Here is a 20,059-nt window from a genome sequence, read left to right as displayed (position 1 = left end):
GTAGAGCAGAACGCTGATCATTTTATTAAAGATGAAAGACTTTAGACAGTTTTTCAACTCTCAGTAATGCCATAGTGATCGTTTGATATATGGACCTGCAGCGGAGTTTAGGCCCAGACACGGCTAGTGACGTCAGACTTAACGACCGGATTAGCTTAGCACGACAACAACAACAAAAAGGGGCTCTCTCACCCAGGAAACACACAGTCTCGGAGAGAGCATCACCCTGTAACCATGGCAACCGTAACGCTGCCGCCTGGAACAACAGAACGTAGATGTCAAACAAAACCCAAACAGTCCTGACCCGCCACAATATGAAACAGGAAAATACCGCCGTGTAATCCATTTATTTCAACAAAGTAACTGTATTCTAAATACCACCTTTTTAAACGGTAACTGTAACAGAATACAGTTACTCATGTATTCCGTTACTCCCCAACACTGGGCACACTTATATACCGTATTTCCCGGACTACAAAGCGCACCTGAATATTAGCCGCACAAGCTAAAATCAGGGGAAAATCCTGTTTTGTACATACATTAGCTGCACCTGACTAAAAGCCGCAGGTGTTTCAATGTTGACTTATCATATGTAAGAGAATATGCACAAAGGGAATTGTCAGGAAAGAGATGGCTGTTTGGAGACATCACTTTTATTAATATTTTGAAAAACAAGTTATGGGTACATATTTGCACATGTAGTACATAACAGTAGCCTACAGCACACCAGAAAAATAGATTCGGACTACCTTTTAGGCTCAGGTGCAGTGACACAGCTTTGACAAAAAGAAAAGTCAGTCATTCACCACCATCTTTCTCTTCTTCCTGCGCACTAAAACCACCAAAGTCCTCTCCTCCAGTGTCGGATACAAACAGGCTCAGGATGGCTTCGTCATCCACTCTCCGCTTCTCTCCTTCGTTGTCACTTTCAAAACCAAAGAAATCCTCATTGTCAGTGTCAGAGTCTAACACCCTCTGAAGGGCCGTGGCGGTGTCCTCCTCTCCATCATGCAGCAGTCCAGCCCTTCAAAATCCGTTGGTGATCATGGATGTTTTCACACTTTTCCACGCTGTCAGAATCCACCGGTGGAGTTGGGCATAACTTGCTTTTCGCAAGTTTATCGCCGCTCATCATCCACGACTCCCGCTGAACGCGTAGCACTACTTTGAAGTTTGTTTTTCGCACTACTTCGTACGGCACTACGTTGCCTGGCGGACGGACATGTGACTAACATACCACTCTTGAACCCCGATCCTTCCGCCAGGCAACGTAGTGCCGTACAACAGCGGAACAAACAAAACAAATCGTCTTACGATATGACAAAAATCATGGACAATCCATAGAAAAGCCGCACCTGACTAAAAGCCGCAGGGTTCAAAGCTTGTGCAAAAAGTAGCGGCTTATAGCCCGACAATTACGGTATGTGTGTGTGTGTGTGTGTGTGTGTGTGAAGAGCTCTCTATCAGCCAGTTAGCCGATGACACAACCATTTTCTTAAAAAACTTGAATGAAATCCCCAAAATTCTACAAATCATTGAAAATTTCTCAAAAGCTTCAGGGCTAAAACTGAACATAAACAAATGTTAGATCTTACCTTTTATATGGATACACCGTAATAACATGGGAATGGTTGGTGATATTAAAGTCCTGTTTGTGGCACATTAGTATATGTGAGGGGGCAAACTCCCCAAGATGGGTGGTGACTAGTGATGTGTGATACCACTGATTTCCTTTCCGATCCGATACCAAGTAATATTCAGGGTGGTATCGACGATACTGATCCGATATGATACTTTGTACAAAAACGTATTTTATTTATTGTATCTCAAATTATAGCATCATAATGATTACAGGACATCAGATTACTTGTTCTTATCACTTAATAATGCAGAGTTCATCATATAGAAATAAAAAACTGAAGTTGTGCTCTATTTGAACACCTTGCCTGCCTGCAGCACTAAAGGACTCAGTGAGAGACGTCTGTCTCGCCCTAGCAGCACCTATCCCTGTCCTCCTCTTCAGTTCATCTCAACATACGCTCATCATATTCTGTGACATGATTAACTCTGAGGTGTTTGACAAGGTTAGTGATGTTGCCACAACCATACAGGCAAACCCTCCCGATTTTTCCGCGAGAATCCTGAATTTCAGTGCCCCTCCCAAAAATCTCCCAGAGCCACCATTCTCCCGAATTTCTCACGATTTTCCACCTGGACAACAAAATTGAAAAACCATGTTGCAGAATTCATAGCGCCAATTCCAGTTTCCAACAATGGCGGCAGCTACTTAGTTTTAATATTACTCTTATTTCTCTTTCTGGGTCGCAAAAAAACTTTTAACATATTTTCAGGTGAGAATGTAGCTGTGTAAACTTCACATATCTGAGCTGACTGACACATCGTTTTCAAACCCCCACGGTCTTTCGCTACTCGGGTTAAACATGATATATAAGTCACTTTGATAACTTAAAAATGTTATTGTTTGGCTTTTTCAGTGTTTTCTTTGTTCGTGAGCAAATCGGTTTGGCTGAGATTAAAGTTTTTAGATTAGATTAAATTAAATTAAATTTTATTAATCACTCGGGAGGGTTCCTCCGGGGTTTTCACACAGCTGAATAAACGTCAAACAGAAAACTAATTAAACAAAATGTGAGACGGTTGAGAGTTTACGCCAGCGCCCTGTTATATTTTAGATAGCAAGGAGCTACGGTGGCCCCTAGAGACAAAGCACGTACAAACTCCAAAACACTTGCAAACTCCAAAGCACATGCAAATTCCAAAACACTTGCAAACTCCAAAACACTTGCAAACTAAAAAACACATGCAAACTCCAAAACACGTACAAACTCCAAAACACTTGCAAAATCCAAAACACTTGCAAACTAAAAAACACATTCAAAATCCAAAACACTTGCAAACTAAAAAACACATTCAAACTCCAAAACACGTACGAACTAAAAAACACTTGCAAAATCCAAAACAGTTGCAAACTAAAAAACACATGCAAACTCCAAAACACGTACGAACTAAAAAACACTTGCAAAATCCAAAACACTTGCAAAATCCAAAACACGTACAAACTCCAAAACACTTGCAAGATCCAAAACACTTGCAAACTAAAAAACACTTGCAAAATCCAAAACACGTACAAACTCCTAAACACTTGCAAAATCCAAAACACTTGCAAACTCAAAAACATATGCAAATTCCAAAACACAACGGAAGTGCTCCAGGACGCTAGGGGCAGTGTTGAGCTTTTGTTACCTAGTAACTACACAAGCCAGGAAGTGCCAATGACCGGATTTGGGGTTTGCAGCCTTAAAGGCCGCATTTTAAGGCCGATTACGTCACAGCGACAAGAGAAGGCTTTCCCAATTCAAAGGCTGCTCGAAATGCGGCCCTCAAATGCGTCCTTAATTTCCCTGAATTTTAAGGATGGGTCGGTGTAGCCTTCATGGCCCAACATATCCCAGACTTCATAGTGCGGTGGTGGTGTGGATAATTTTGCCGAAAAAAAATGGTGGAAGCGGAGCGGAGGAAGAGTAAACTTTCAGAAGTAAGTACTGAATATTATGTCACTTATTTATGCGCAAATATTTTTTTAATGAAGAACATTAAACCATAATTGTTGGCCACATGTCGGGAAAGTTATGTTACATTAGTGATGTCTGTACTTTCAGAATTAACTTGGTTTTAAAGCCTTTACTTTAAAAAATATATATATAGTCGACCTTAATCTTACAGAGATTGTGATGATTTTGTGGATAATTAAAGTCAGTCATATATCCACAAACACAACAAGCTGAAAGTCAGTGATGCTGCTCGGTTTGCAGTCCTGAATATCACGGCACAAGCAGGATCCACTGCACTGTTTAACATGTGTTTGAACGAGCTGACGGTTCACTCGTTAAGCTGAAAGAAAGATGCTTTAATCACAGGAGTCACACATGTGTCCACTGCACCATCTGGGAACTCTTCTTGTTTCGTAATAACACAAACACTAAATCCTCCTTCTTTTGTGCTGTTTTGTAGCAGTGTATACACCTGAGACTGCCACCTGTCTGTCTGTCCTGCACTCGCTCTGTTTCTTTCTCTCTGATTGTGTAATAAAAGTATGAACATGTGTTTATAAGTTACACTTGTGTTTGAATCCTGCAGCTTACCACACATTTGATTTCCATGTGTGACAACTGCAGGTGTCCAGAGTGAGGACAGACTGAGGGACCCACTGCTGCACATCATCTGTGAGGCTTTGCACCCCTAATGATCCACCAGGACAAACTCAACAGTGTGTGAGGAAGAGGAGGAGGAAGAGCCAGCAGCAGCTGACAGATGGAGAGAATAGACAGACTGTTCCCTGTTTGTGAAGGACTGCTAGAAAAGTTTAAAATAACTAATTGTCTGTCCTGAATCAGTCCTATTAGGTAATGTTCAAATAATGTTATCATTCCAGTGTTTTCAGTGTGGGAGAAAGTACTCAGGGCCTTCAAGTTACACACTATGAAAGGCAGCAACAAGTGTAATATTCTGAAACCTAAATTATGTATCAGCAGCAGAATGGACCTAAAAATAAATGTTTGTTCCAGTTCTATGAAGCTTTGAGTGTTTTGGATTAGTAGCACTGCTGTGTTTGTTGCGTCATATTGCTGTAATTGTTTATATGCTTTATATATTCTGAGGTAAGTTGATCTATAGTGTTACATCATATTCTATAAGGATGTTATGTGTTTGTATACTTTCTGCCCAGTTTGACCCATTTAGCAGAAGCCAGCCTGTTTAAGGCTCTGATATCTATTCTGTATGACTTAAAGCAGTTATGACATGGTCTGATTTTCTCACCCAATAAAGGAATATTTCATATATCAGTCTACTCTTCATTCTATCAGAAACGGTTATCACAGCTTGTACATTTTCTTTTTATAAATATATGTAAGCAATGAGCCAAATTTAGTAATGCCAACATACTGAAGGAACAACATTTGTCTCTTATATATGATACACCTATATATGCACTGTCAAAGATACTTGTCTTTGAGTGAAGATTTAAGGTGATAGGACGTATAAATAACTGCAACTTGAATCTGTACTGAAGCTCAGTATTTGACACAGAGTTCATGTTCACTGCTGTAATAGCTAATAATGATTACAGTTTTTCTCGATTGCTAAAACACATTTCTTGAAACTACGCCTCATATCCTCACAACAGTAAACACAAATCCATAACATCTCACTCAATTTCCCAAACATCCTATTTCCAGGTCAAAATGAAGCTCTACACCCGTCTTAACAGCTTAACAGCCGTCTGTGTGCATGGGTGTTGGACTTCCTCACTGGCAGAACTCAGGTGGTGAGGGTGGGCAGGTGCTTCTCCAACAGCATCACCATTAATACAGGAGCACCTCAGGGATGTGTCCTCTCGCCACTGCTCTACTCCCTCTACACTTCAGACTGTGTGGCCACCCATGGCTCCAACACCATTGTGAAGTTTGCTGACGACACAGTGGTGTTGGCTGCTCTGGCTGTGCTGGTTCCCTGTAGTCCAGCTGGAACATATGTTGTCTTAAACCATCAAGAAAAGCAAGGAGAAGCATAGTGTTATAGGGTCCTAGTACGGCATGGCGGTGGAGTACCCCTCGTTGGCTGATGGCTGCGCACATAGTGACATTCCCCCCACGCTGACCAGGGACATTTACAATAGCCCTATGGCCAATTATGTTCCTCCCCCTTTTCCTTCTTTTAGTCAGGTTAAAACCTGACTAAATCCACAAAGATTATTTCTGTCACGGCTGCCGAGGCGAGCCGTGTGGATTTAGAAGGAGGACCCAAGATGCAGGCAGTGGATGAGATACCGGTGGTTTTATTTACAGAGGTGTAGTGGCAAACAAACAGTGGGGCATAACAAACAACTAAAGACACCTAAACTGGGAGAACTAAAATAACAGACCTGGGGGCATATGACAACGGATGATGAATAGCAGAGAGACGCAGACGAGGAACAGGACACCGTGGAACACAGGGTAACAGACTGACACAGAGTTACACAGACTGACACGGAGGAACACAGACGAACCGGCAACAGGCAGGAGAACACACAGGGCTTAAATACACACACCAGTAATCAGGGGATGAGAGACAGGAGGGCAACACAGCTGGGAGGAATCTGGGCTGACGGGACAGGGGAAACGTAAACTGATCACACTCACATACGACACGGACCTTCACAATAAAACAGGAAACTCAGATACATGGAACCAGACAAGACATTGAACTAAACAGACAGATTCACAAACAGATGGGGAGACACCATAGACAGACAGATACAGACGCAGACTCAGAGGCAGATCGAAAATAACACAGAACTTAAACAATCATCTAGAAAATGATAAACTAAAAGCGCTGGGTCACCGACCCAGGACCATGACAATTTCATGGGGAACAGGCCGTCCTTCAATCTCAAAGATTCTCTGCAAAACACATAACACAGTAGAGTCAATCGGTACCCTGAACCACAGTTCAAGAGTGCTGAAATGGCAGCATAAACTGCCATGCTGTGATGGTACACAATACTTTATACAGTATCAAAACTCATACCTGAACATATTCCACACGTTGGTTTTTCACTCTGTCAGAGTTTCATTCAAAAGGGACTCGGTATGCCTGTTTCATCCGGAATTGATTCTTTCGGAGGATGCGGTCAATTGTGGAGAGGCTGATGGCATTTATGCCTCGAAAAAGATGATCATCCTCAATCACTCTCCTTTGAATCTCTTGCAGGCGGATTACATTATTTGCAATTACCATGTTTACAAGTTCCCTCTCTTGCTCCTCCGACAAAAGCCTTAACCTGCCTCCACCAGGTGGTCGTCTCTGTGTCCTACAAAAATAGAAGCACTCATTACTGTAACTGTCACACATTCATTTTACAGGCAAATAATGGAAACATACTGAAACGCAAGACACATAAGTTCAGTAACTTAAACGTTACTGTACAAAGCAGTCTTACTGCAAGTACACCTACCTGTTTTCCTCCCTGAAGGTTCTGATGATGGAGGCAACAGTGAAGCGACTCAAATTTGGTTGTACTCGTTGCCCAGCCTCCCTCATAGTCATCCCATGGACAAGGACATGGTCAACTAAAGTGGCTCGAATTTCATCCGAGACTGACTGTCTTCTTGCCCTTGCTCTTCCCCTTCCTTGTCGCCGTTGTTCTCCACCTCCACCTCCTTCACCACGTCCTCCTCCTCCTCCACCTCTCCCTCCTCCTCCACCACCTTCCTGTTGTCCTAGACCACCTCCTCCTCCTCTTCCACCACGTCCTCCCCCAGCAAAAACAGTCTCAGAACCAGTGGGCACTGGAGCCCCTGGCACACACAGAACAGAACCAGCAGGTGCGGAGACTTCTGGCAGGAACGCAACAGAACCAGCAGGTGCGGAGACTTCTGGCAGGGACAGAACAGGACCAGCAGGCACACGGGCCTCTGGCAGGGACAGAACAGGACCAGCAGGCACACGGGCCTCTGGCAAACACATAGCGGCCTGCAGCTGCGCAGAGCATTGACCCTGTTCAGACAGCAACAGCTCTGTGCAGTCCTCAGCTGGCTTCTTAAACTCCAGGGGTCCAGAGTCTGATGGGGGCTGAAACCCAGCCTCTGGGGAGGCCCTGGAGTGCATCTCAGTCTCAGAACTGGCCAGCCTTTGAGGAATGTTGACATTGTTCTTGGGTTTGTCTCTCTGCTTAGAGTACGGAGTTGTTGAACTGTCCGTTATGGGTTGGACTGACATGGCTTGCTGTACAGGAGGAGTAGGTGAAGGTGATGGCTGAACAGGTGGTGGAGCAACTGACACAGGATGCAGGGCTGGTGACTGCTGAACAGGAGGCTGAACTGAGGATAAAGCTAATGATTCTTCTGCTAACCGGGCTACTGACTGGGCCATGGATTGTAACAGGGTTTGTAATAAGTCTGGCTGTGACTGTAATTGAGCTATGGATTGTGAGGCTGAATGTGGCGGAGGTGGCGACTGAGCTTCCGGCCGGGCGGCTAACTGAGCTTCCGGCCGGGCGGCTAACTGAGCTTCCGGCCGGGCGGCTAACTGAGCTTCCGGCGATAAACAGTTTTTGTCCTGTGCCGTACAGAACATCACCCCTGAGTAAACGGTCCCACAGTTCAGACCAATAATACTGTCCTGTCCACTCACCACAGCTGGCTGCTCGGAAATCCCCAGGTCCGACTGTGGCGAGGAGCGTCGGCAGCGTGAGCGCCGTTTCCCCCTCGAAGGCTGGGTTGACGGGCCGGGCAGAACATCCTCTGTCGGACTGGGCAGTGAAGCATGAGCTGCAGGGTGGGTGGTAGCAGCCGGGGGGTGAAGACGGAGTCCATTCAGAATGAAATTCTGTGCAAGCGGGTGAAGTGAGCTGAGCAGCCAGGGGAGACCAGAAACCAAGCGCTGTAGCCGATTAGCCACGGCTTGGCGAAATTCTCTCCCCTCGTGCTCCAGCCACGCGTTGATTAATTTGTCCACGGAGTAAACAATGTCCTCCCGGAGCTCCTTGGGCGGGTTGAATGCTGCTGGGTCCATAGTGGCCGGTTCGTACTGTCACGGCTGCCGAGGCGAGCCGTGTGGATTTAGAAGGAGGACCCAAGATGCAGGCAGTGGATGAGATACCGGTGGTTTTATTTACAGAGGTGTAGTGGCAAACAAACAGTGGGGCATAACAAACAACTAAAGACACCTAAACTGGGAGAACTAAAATAACAGACCTGGGGGCATATGACAACGGATGATGAATAGCAGAGAGACGCAGACGAGGAACAGGACACCGTGGAACACAGGGTAACAGACTGACACAGAGTTACACAGACTGACACGGAGGAACACAGACGAACCGGCAACAGGCAGGAGAACACACAGGGCTTAAATACACACACCAGTAATCAGGGGATGAGAGACAGGAGGGCAACACAGCTGGGAGGAATCTGGGCTGACGGGACAGGGGAAACGTAAACTGATCACACTCACATACGACACGGACCTTCACAATAAAACAGGAAACTCAGATACATGGAACCAGACAAGACATTGAACTAAACAGACAGATTCACAAACAGATGGGGAGACACCATAGACAGACAGATACAGACGCAGACTCAGAGGCAGATCGAAAATAACACAGAACTTAAACAATCATCTAGAAAATGATAAACTAAAAGCGCTGGGTCACCGACCCAGGACCATGACAATTTCATGGGGAACAGGCCGTCCTTCAATCTCAAAGATTCTCTGCAAAACACATAACACAGTAGAGTCAATCGGTACCCTGAACCACAGTTCAAGAGTGCTGAAATGGCAGCATAAACTGCCATGCTGTGATGGTACACAATACTTTATACAGTATCAAAACTCATACCTGAACATATTCCACACGTTGGTTTTTCACTCTGTCAGAGTTTCGTTCAAAAGGGACTCGGTATGCCTGTTTCATCCGGAATTGATTCTTTCGGAGGATGCGGTCAATTGTGGAGAGGCTGATGGCATTTATGCCTCGAAAAAGATGATCATCCTCAATCACTCTCCTTTGAATCTCTTGCAGGCGGATTACATTATTTGCAATTACCATGTTTACAAGTTCCCTCTCTTGCTCCTCCGACAAAAGCCTTAACCTGCCTCCACCAGGTGGTCGTCTCTGTGTCCTACAAAAATAGAAGCACTCATTACTGTAACTGTCACACATTCATTTTACAGGCAAATAATGGAAACATACTGAAACGCAAGACACATAAGTTCAGTAACTTAAACGTTACTGTACAAAGCAGTCTTACTGCAAGTACACCTACCTGTTTTCCTCCCTGAAGGTTCTGATGATGGAGGCAACAGTGAAGCGACTCAAATTTGGTTGTACTCGTTGCCCAGCCTCCCTCATAGTCATCCCATGGACAAGGACATGGTCAACTAAAGTGGCTCGAATTTCATCCGAGACTGACTGTCTTCTTGCCCTTGCTCTTCCCCTTCCTTGTCGCCGTTGTTCTCCACCTCCACCTCCTTCACCACGTCCTCCTCCTCCTCCACCTCTCCCTCCTCCTCCACCACCTTCCTGTTGTCCTAGACCACCTCCTCCTCCTCTTTCACCACGTCCTCCTCTTTCACCACGTCCTCCTCTTTCACCATGTCCTCTTCCTCCACCACGTCCTCCTCCTTCACCACGTCCTCCTCCTTCACCACGTCCTCTTTCTCCACCACGTCCTCTTCCTTTGCATCTCTTTGGATCCATTGTTTCAAACCTGAATGAGCTGACTTTGGCCCTTTTATCTATCCATCGCAGGTTCTGATTGGTGTGTGCTAAATTTTGACTCCTAGTGTTTCCACCTGGTTAATTTTGTGCTAATTGAGCTCAAGCTATGCTGACTTAAGTTAACATTATTGCATGCTAGTGCTTTCTAAATGACTACATGGTGTAAGCACTGTAAAATGTAGGGATTTGTGTGTAGAGTTTTGCAGTAACAGTTCACCAAATTTGAGTCATGTGTCAAAGCAGGGAATAGTGTTTATAGTTCAGGGAAATGGGTGAGCTTTTTGAACAATAGCGTTACGGTTTTGAAATTTTAGTTTAGAGGCCTGGTTATAGTGTTTAAGCAATCGAGAAAAACTGTAATATAATAACTATAATATTGGCCATATTATATTTACATTACCAAAGTGATATGACTTTAGTCTCATGAACAACATGAGCTAATTCTTATTTACTAACTAATCTTGAAATAACTGTTCAGTACAGAAATGAAGCCCAAAAATCATGTTTTACTGTCCTGTGGTCTCAGCCTGAGATACTTATCAAATCACACAAAGCTCATGTAGAAACAAACATTCAAATGAACAAAATATGTTCTCCCTCATTTCTGTCAAATCAAGTTGTATGACGTGCGACGGAGACTAGACCGTCCCATACAGACAAACTTGCCGTTTATTTTGCAAATCGAGCTCAACACTGCCCCTAGCGTCCTGGAGCACTTCCGTTGTGTTTTGGAATTTGCATGTGTTTTGGAGTTTGTACGTGTTTTGGAGTTTGCATGTGTTTTTTAGTTTGCAAGTGTTTTGGATTTTGCAAGTGTTTTGGAGTTTGTTCGTGTTTTGGAGTTTGCATGTGTTTTTTAGTTTGCAAGTGTTTTGGATTTTGCAAGTGTTTTGGAGTTTGTATGTGTTTTGGAGTTTGCATGTGTTTTTTAGTTTGCAAGTGTTTTGGATTTTGCAAGTGTTTTGGAGTTTGTTCGTGTTTTGGAGTTTGCAAGTGTTTTGGAGTTTGCATGTGTTTTGGAATTTGCATGTGTTTTGGAGTTTGTATGTGTTTTGGAGTTTGAAAGTGTTTTGGAGTTTGAAAGTGTTTTGGAGTTTGTACGTGCTTTGTCTCTAGGGGCCACCGTAAGGAGCAGACGGCAGAGTTTCACTCCACCGAGGGAGCTCGTGACGTACTACCCGGCTTTCTTTAGACCGCGAAGGCCAGGTCCTCAGGTGGAAGCAGCCTCTGAATTTGGACACCCCCGCTGTTTCCGGGCCGGCCAATAATAACGGTGACATTTAACGTATTTTATCCTTTAAATAAACACTGTAAAATGTATTTATCACCCCCCAACAGCCCTTTTGAATGTCTCCCTAATTCTGAGGTCTCAAGGTTGGCAAGTATGGCCACAACACCTCACTTTTTTGCCACATGTATCGCAAACCACGTCTCAGCTGTTCGTGGAGGTCAAATACGTCCGCACAGTTACGCTCAGCCATTGTCGTGAGCGCGCACGCCAAGGGGCTACGAGACATTTATACAGCCGTATTTCGCACATGACAATGAAAGGCGGAAGAGGAAGTAGTTCCTTTGAATGTAGACAATCCGAATGTTATAGTTTCTTTCCACTGTGTTCCTGTAAGTGATAAACTACAAATTTACCCTAAATTACTAAAATTGATATTTTAATGTGAGAATCGATTCTAGAACATAAATCATTGGTATCAGATGAATTGATATTTCAGGATCGATCCGCACATCACTAGTGTTGACCATGGTGGCCATTTAGAAGTCGGGGATCTTGGATACAACTTTTGTTTTTTTCAATAGGAAGAGGGCCATGTGAGACATCAAACTTATTGGTAATGTCACAAGAAAAACAATGGTGTGCTTGGTTTCAACGTAACTATATTCTTTCATGAGTTATTTACAAGTTTCTGACCACATAACACGTGTTCAGTGTGCTGCCCATTGTGTTGGATTGTCAATGCAACCCTCTTCTCCCACTCTTCACACACTGATAGCGGCACCGCAGGAGAAATGCCAGCACAGGCATCCAGTATCCGTAGTTTCAGGTGCTGCACATCTCGTATCTTCACACCATAGACAATTGCCTTCAGATGTCCCCAAAGATAAAAGTCTAAGGGGGTCAGATAGGGAGACCTTGGGGGCCATTCAACTGGCCCACGACAACCAATCCACTTTCCAGGAAACTGTTCATCTAGGAATGCTCGGACCTGGCACCCATAATGTGGTGGTGACCATCTTGCTGGAAAAACTCAGGGAACGTGCCAGCTTCAGTGCATAAAGAGGGAAACACATCTCCATGTAGCAATTTCAAATATCCAGTGGCCTTGATGTTTCCATTGATGAAGAATGGACCCACTATCGTTGTACCCCATATACCACACCAAACCATCACTTTTGTTGTTCCAACGGTCTTGGAGGGATCCATCCAATGTGGGTTAGTGTCAGACTAATAGCGGTGGTTTTGTTTGTTAACTTCACCATTCACATAAAAGTTTGCCTCATCACTGAACAAAATCTTTTGCGTGAACTGAGTGTCCTGTTCCAATTTTTGTTTTGCCCATTCTGCAAATTCTGTGCGCCGATCTGGGTCATCCTCGATGAGATGCTGCAGTAGCTGGAGTTTGTAAGGGTGCCATTTGTAAGTAGCTAATTACCGCCAAAGGGATGTTCGACTAATGCCACTCTCCAGTGACATGCGACGAGTGCTACGCTGTGGGCGCTTGCTGAATGAAGCTAGGACAGCCACTGATGTTTCTTCATTAGTGACAGTTTTCTTGCATCCACATTTTGGCAAATCCAACACTGAACCAGTTTCACGAAACTTAGCAAGCAGTTTGCTAACTGCAGCATGGGAGATGGGTGGTCTCATAGGGTGTCTTGCATTGAAATCTGCTGCAATGACCCGGTTACTGCGTTCACCAGATATCAACACAATTTCGATCCGCTCCTCACGTGTTAACCTCTTTGACATGTCAATGGCTGTGAACAAAGAGAAACTTGTAAATAACTCATGAAAGAATAAAGTTACGTTGAAACCAAGCACACCATTGTTTTTCTTGTGACATTACCAATAAGTTTGATGTGTCACATGGCCCTCTTCCTATTGAAAAAACAAAAGTTGTATCCAAGATGGCCAATTTCTAAATGGCCACCATGGTCACCACCCATCTTGAGGAGTTTGGCCCCTCACATATACTAATGTGCCACAAACAGGACTTTAATATCACCAACCATTCCCATGTTATTACGGTGTATCCATATAAATGGCCCACCCTGTATATCTAACACTTTTAATATCCCTGTAAAATCCAATGTCAAATATTTGGGTATGTATATAATTAAAATAGGACTGAGTTAGAAAACCTTAATATTTGGGAGAAAATGCACAATTGTAGAACTCATTTAAATAAGTGGGCACACAGAGACTTATCCATTCTGGGCAGAATATATATGTTAGGTGTACCTAAATCAGCAATCAAATCTATTAACCAGCTAAACTTTGATTTTATATGGAAGTGAAAAACCCACTATATTAGGTAATTTAGTCGAACAGTTTAAAGATGGAGGATCGCAAGCTATTGAATTTGACAGTTTAAATGGCACCCAAAAAATAAATTGGCTCGGGTCATTTTTAAGAAATCAAAATAGCCAATGGTTTCATATTCCAAACAAAATATTTTCAGATCTAAGCGGTATTAATCTTTTACTTAGATGCGATTTTGACATTAAAAAAACTCCCCGTAAAGCTTTCTTCCTTTCACCAGCAAGTGTTATACTTGGGCGATCGTGGCTCAAGAGTTGGGAGTTCGCCTTGTAAACGGAAGGTTGCCGGTTTGAGCCCCGGCTTTGACAGTCTCGGTCGTTGTGTCCTTGAGCAAGACACTTCACACATTGCCTACTGGTGGTGGTCAAAGGGCACAGTGGCGCCAGTGTCCGGCAGCCTTGCCTCTGTCAGTGCGCCCCAAGGTGGCTGTGGCTACAATGTAGCTTGCCATCACCAGTGTGTGTGTGAATGGGTGGATGACTGGTTGTGTAAAGCGCTTTGGGGTCCTTAGGGGACTAGTAAAGCGCTATACAAATACAGGCCATTTACCATTTAATATACAAACATAATTATAGCCCACACAATACTCCCCTGTGGAACTATCGTTAGGTAAAAGTTAGGAACAAATCAATCTTTGTGCAAAAATGGTACGAAAAAGGCATCTGGTCAGTAATGCATTTGTTAAATGATAGAGGTAATATTTAATTTGAAGATTTTTGTGCCAATCATAACTTGCAAATAAACAACAAAGGGTTTGAAAAAATTATTAAGGCTATCGCTCCAAACATTCTTTGTACGGCACATAATCTCTTTCAAAACCCTGACTATACAGCCCCTGACCTCCCTGGACTTTTAGTAAATGGGCACAACATTGCAGCTAACCGTCTCAAACAACTGTAAAATTTGAATTATTAGAATTATTCACTAATGCTCTTTACAGATATGGATCCAATCTAAATTTAATTTCACAACTGTTCACCTGTGATCAAAAGAAAGAAATCAGAACAAATTACCTAGAACTTCCTATTCCTCCAAAAGCTAAGGTCTATTACAAAATCCTCTCAGGTGTTTACCCTTCCAAAGAATTTCTCAGACATCATTTTGCTATTGATAATAACACAACTGAGGAATAAAGAATCGACAGAACATTTATTTTACGAATGTGTATATACTGTAAAGTCCTGTGGGACGATGTGCACTACTGGCTTTTCCCAAAGATTCTAAACATACTTGAATTTTCTAAAAATTATATTATTTTTGGATGTCAAAGAAAAGAAAAGACACTTGAAAATGTCTTAAATGTAATAATTATTATGTATAAATTCTTCATTCATGAATGTTGATTTCTGAAAACAAAGCCATCCTTTTTCACTTTTCACAAAGAACTCTGCACCTTGTTCTCATCTGTAAAGTTTATGGCCAAAAACCAGCTGTAGATCTGCATCACATGGTTAATGAACTGAAGCTTTTAGAAAACCTTTTGTGTTATTAATAATTTTTTAACAAGCCTTTGTTGCCTGGATGTGACGTAATCGGACTTCAAATGCGGCTTCCGAAGGATGCAGCCTAGGTTTTGGGACAGACCTTATATTCTCGCTCACCTTTGCAATTTTGCACTCTTGTGTTACTCGCAGCAACAACTACACCTTATTGTCAGTCCATTTAATAATCTCGGCGCTTTTCCTCCACATTTTGCTGCAGCATTTCAAAGAGCTGGAAAGAGGTCTTTTTTTGATATACAGAAAGCATATGATATGATTTGGAGGGAAGGTCTATTAATTAAAATTAGGGAAATGGGTGTAAATGATTGAATGTTCAGATGGATTAAGAATTTTTTGGAAGGAAGACAAATAATGGTAAGGATTGGGAGGAGTTATTTGGAGAGTTTGCCGGTAGAAAATGGAACACCACAAGGGAGCATATTTAGCCCATTATTGTTTTCATTGTTGATAAATGATGATGTGTTTAAGAACATAGTGAGTGGAATGGAGTTTTCGTATTTTGCAGAAGATGGGGGAACATGGGCAAGAGGAAAAGGGTTAGACTTTTTGGTAAAGAAAGTACTGGGGGCAATCACAGGAAAAGAACAGTGGTCATACAAATGGAGGTTTAAATTCCCAGTTGATGAGACTAAAATAATGTTTTAAAAAAATATACATTAAAAATGGATACTGTCATTGCCTATCCCTAGCCTGGTTGAGGAGTTTAAATGTGCAAAAGTGAGGCTTGAGATGTCACTCACGGACTCCCGGGACCCCATAGTGAGAGGCACTGCTCCCACCCTAGCAACGGGGAAGAAGTGGACCCCAGCCACATCTGTGCTACAGGCAAAATCCACTGTTCGGCATTGTAACGTGGTGGTCTTTTTAGACCTTGCCAACGCCTTTGGGTCAGTTCCGCACAAGATCTTGTGGATGGCCTTCAACTATTTCAGCGTACCAAACCACATCACAGGACTGGTCACGACTTACTTTCAGGATTTACAGTTTTGTGTGACAGCTGAAAACACCACCACAGCCTGGCAGCACCTGGAAATTGGAGTTATGGCAGGCTGCACAATTTCCCCTCAGGCATTTATCATGGCAATGGAGTCGGTCATGCGGGCATCCCGGTGGGTAGTGGAAGATGAGAGACACAAGAGTGGCCTTTGTCTTCCTCCCATTAGGGCCTACATGGATGACATGACCAACATTACAACAACAAAACCATGTACTAGGCGATTGCTACAGAAGCTCCAGGAAAACATAGAATGGGCAAGAATGGAGTTTAAGCCAAGTAAATCTCGCAGCACCTCCATCATAAAAGGAAAACTGACAGCCGAGCAATTCTATATCAGTGGAGAACCAATTCCAACAGTCTTAGAGAAGCCCATAAAGAGCCTGGGACGGTGGTATAATGCAGACCTCAATGATATGTGGCAACTAGAACAGCTAAGGCAGAACTTGGCTGATGACCTCAAGCAGATTAACAACACTGCACTCCCAGGGAAACTGAAGCTCTGGTGTTTCCAGTTTGGGTTATTACCCAGACTACTGTGGCTGTTGACAATGTACAAGGTCTCACTCAATCATGCCAATCGACTAGAGAGGCTAGTGAGCTCCTAGGTTAAGAAGTGGCTCGGACTTCCCAAATGCCTCAGCAGCGTTGGAATCGACTATACATCTTTTTTTGGTTTTGTCACCTTGTACAAGACTTCTGGCAGAGATTATATGTCTTTATCTCAGAAAATATATTTAAAGGATTTGCACTGTTATGGAAATATGTATTATTTGGTCTCCACAAAAACCAAAGACAGTTCAACATTGATAACAGATATGATTAACTTGTTAATCTTAATGGCTAAATTTCATATTCACAAATCCAAATGTTTAGGAAGAAATTCCTCTTTTTATGTATACGCCTATGAGCTTTTGCAATATCTTAATTCAATAAAGAACACTACTAACCCCAAAAATGTAAAAACTATGGTTGTATTTGACAAAATGAAGATCCTTCAATCACTTTACACTTTGGCTTAATCAGTTAAACTTCTCCCCCTAGCATATGTATAATGTAGGTAGGTTCTGATGTTTGTTTGTTTGTTTGTTTATGGTTTACAATTTCTGTAAGTACAATACCTTGAAGTTAGAACTGTTTAATTTTACTTTGTATTGTACTGATGTTTAAATAAAGGTTTTAGGGGGGAGGGGCTGGGGGAAACGGCAGGTTGGATCGTCTTACGTTTCACGCATGCGCAGTACGGGGACGTAAGCGTTGTCGTTGTGGAAGAAAACGATTGAACCTGATAGTGTAGACGGGGAGCGTTTTTAGACGAAAATGCTGGTTTCAAATTTATCTGGATTAGTGTAGACGTAGTAGAGAGTTAAATGCAGAGCCGCGAGTTTAAATAAAAATAATGATACTGATTCGTGTATGTCTCTAATTCGTGAGGACGACGTGCTCTGTGTGTGTCACGTGATCTTGATCCTAACGTCCGAGGATCCATGTAAGAGTTGGCGGAGACGGTAAGTGTCCTGATTGAGTGTAAACGCTATGTGAAGATGATGTTCAGAGTGTGAAGAAGGCTGTGAAGGTCTCCTCTCAGATCCACAGCGGTGATTTAGTTCACACAGCAGTAGAATGAGCTTCATTCACAGCTGCGTCACTTTTTCCTTCACAGATAAACATGGCGTTGTTCCAGATCTACTGGCGTTTAGATCAACTGGCGTTGGTCGAACAGATGTGTGGCAGTCTTGCGTTTCAGTAGCTCCTACCGACAAACCAGCAAAAAAACGCCAAATGTGTCATCTGTGACACTTGTGAGGTTGTCTCAAACACACTCCGTCAGTCTTGATGCTGTTGAACAACAAAATGTTTAAAAATGTGGCGAGTTTACCTGGTGATATCCTCATGCGCGACGCGATCGCGAAAACAGCAAACAAGTAACACCACGCCGATGTTGTTCACAGGACAGCAAGAGTAAACGATCGGGAGACTCTTGTCGTCGTTATCGTTCCCCTCGCACGGTTTATTTCTCCGAATTCAGCGTTTTTGCTTCACAACTACAGCGTGCTGTTTACTTTGTGCACTAACATGGAGTCGAGTCAACCAGCGCCACCTCTGGCCAAGTGCCACAGCCTACAGCCAGATAAACCTGTGACACACATCTGCACCACGTTTGAATTCGTGTCATGCACATTTGTACCTTTCAATTGTGTCTGTTTGTGCGTCATGCAAACAAACCTTTGAAATGAATGAAATGATATCATATATTTATTATCAGCCTACATTTGTACAAAATGCCAAATGACATACACATAAGAATCACCATCCTGATATCAATACTTTTGCCCATACGAAAAATGTCGTGAACACACTAATATTTCACCAGTGTTGTAACATCACATGTCGTTAGCATAGTCTGCCTGTGTCTGCCCTCTGCAAACAAACATGTTAGAGTTGGTTGTGATATACAGTCTGCATAAGTGTGGTCAATCTAATAAACATTTATAAGGAGATGGCAGTTACTGTGAATGTACAGCAGTTACACAGTGATTAGTAATAAACAGTCAGACAATGACCCTGACAATCTCATTCAATCTTGCAGATTGCACCTTCTGTGGAAAGTGGTACCACACAGTGTGTGTGGACTTCCCCTGTGCAGAAGGCGACTACAAATGTTGTGGGTGCTAAATAAACAGAAAAAATTGATCCCTGTTGTCTTTGCTTACCGATTGTTTTTAGTGTTGACAATCCACATTGCTGGCATTGCATCTTTCAACATGTTTGTGGGTAGATTTGGATGTACCAGGGGTTAGTGCAGCCACTCAGCCTCTACTCAATGTGATCATAGCAGCAGGTGCAGATGTGTCACAAGTTAATCTAGTAGTGGGCTATGGTCATGTGTTAGTGGTGGGAACAGTCATATCCACTCACTCTCACTGGCTGTTTATTACTAATCACTGTGTAACTGCTGTGAATTCACAGTAACTGCCGTCTCCTTACAAATCTTCATTAGATTAACCACACTTATACAGACTGTATATAACTCCAGCCATGTTGATGAATTGCCTATATTGGCTGGAAATATTCATTTTCAGGGAAAAGACACAGACAGACGATGCTTACAGGATGTGATGTGACAACACTAATGAAATATTGATGTGTCATATTTGTCCAAGGCGTATTTCATTGTTATGGAAAAAGAGAATATTAAAATCATGATGACCAATTGGAGTGGTGATTTCTATGACTTTGTGTATATAATTTGGAATTTTGTACAAATGTAGGCTGATAATAAATACATGATATCATTTCATTCTTTCCAAAGGTTTATTTGCATGACGCACAAACAGACACAATTGAAAGGTACAAATGTGCATGACACGAATTCAAACGTGGTGCAGATGTGTGTCACAGGCTGATCTGGCTGTAGGCTGTGGCACTTGGCCAGAGGTGGCGCTGGTTGACTCGACTCCATGTTAGTGCACAAAGTAAACAGCACGCTGTAGTTGTGAAGCAAAAACGCTGAATTCGGAGAAATAAACCGTGCGAGGGGAACGATAACGACGACAAGAGTCTCCCGATCGTTTACTCTTGCTGTCCTGTGAACAACATCGGCGTGGTGTTACTTGTTTGCTGTTTTCGCGATCGCGTCGCGCATGAGGATATCACCAGGTAAACTCGCCACATTTTTAAACATTTTGTTGTTCAACAGCATCAAGACTGACGGAGTG

General features: G+C 43.0%; 2 protein-coding genes across 6 annotated transcripts in view; one reads left to right on the top strand and one right to left on the bottom strand.

The window, feature by feature from the left end:
* Positions 1-463: 463 nt before the first annotated feature.
* Positions 464-19,616, bottom strand: LOC308394520 (uncharacterized protein). Of its 4 annotated transcripts, none has more exons than XM_080878878.1 (6): positions 18,220-19,616; positions 9,819-16,512; positions 9,407-9,689; positions 7,019-9,279; positions 6,592-6,874; positions 464-6,464 (listed from the first exon to the last, which is right to left on the bottom strand). In XM_080878878.1, the coding sequence occupies exons 4-5, from the start codon at positions 8,575-8,577 to the stop codon at positions 6,634-6,636; spliced, it is 1,800 nt and encodes a 599-aa protein (XP_080735004.1). In that variant the 5' UTR covers positions 8,578-9,279; positions 9,407-9,689; positions 9,819-16,512; positions 18,220-19,616; the 3' UTR covers positions 464-6,464; positions 6,592-6,633. The 4 variants fall into 4 exon arrangements, with proteins under 4 accessions (XP_080735004.1, XP_080735002.1, XP_080735003.1 ...); XM_080878876.1 differs by having other exon boundaries at positions 9,834-16,512; positions 18,220-19,615; XM_080878877.1 differs by lacking the exon at positions 9,819-16,512 and having other exon boundaries at positions 18,220-19,615.
* LOC308394522 (tumor necrosis factor receptor superfamily member 5-like) overlaps positions 16,519-20,059 on the top strand; it is a 31,543-nt gene continuing 28,002 nt past the window's right edge. For both annotated transcript variants that reach the window (XM_080878883.1, XM_080878882.1), the window contains exon 1: positions 16,519-17,848. The gene's annotated coding sequence lies outside the window, so the exon portion shown is untranslated. The remainder of the gene's footprint in view (positions 17,849-20,059) is intronic.

This window comes from Rhamphochromis sp. 'chilingali' (assembly GCF_963969265.1).
Source record: "Rhamphochromis sp. 'chilingali' genome assembly, chromosome: 3".
NCBI classification, from domain to species: domain Eukaryota; kingdom Metazoa; phylum Chordata; class Actinopteri; order Cichliformes; family Cichlidae; genus Rhamphochromis; species Rhamphochromis sp. 'chilingali'.
This window is presented reverse-complemented; position numbering and strand designations above follow the sequence as displayed.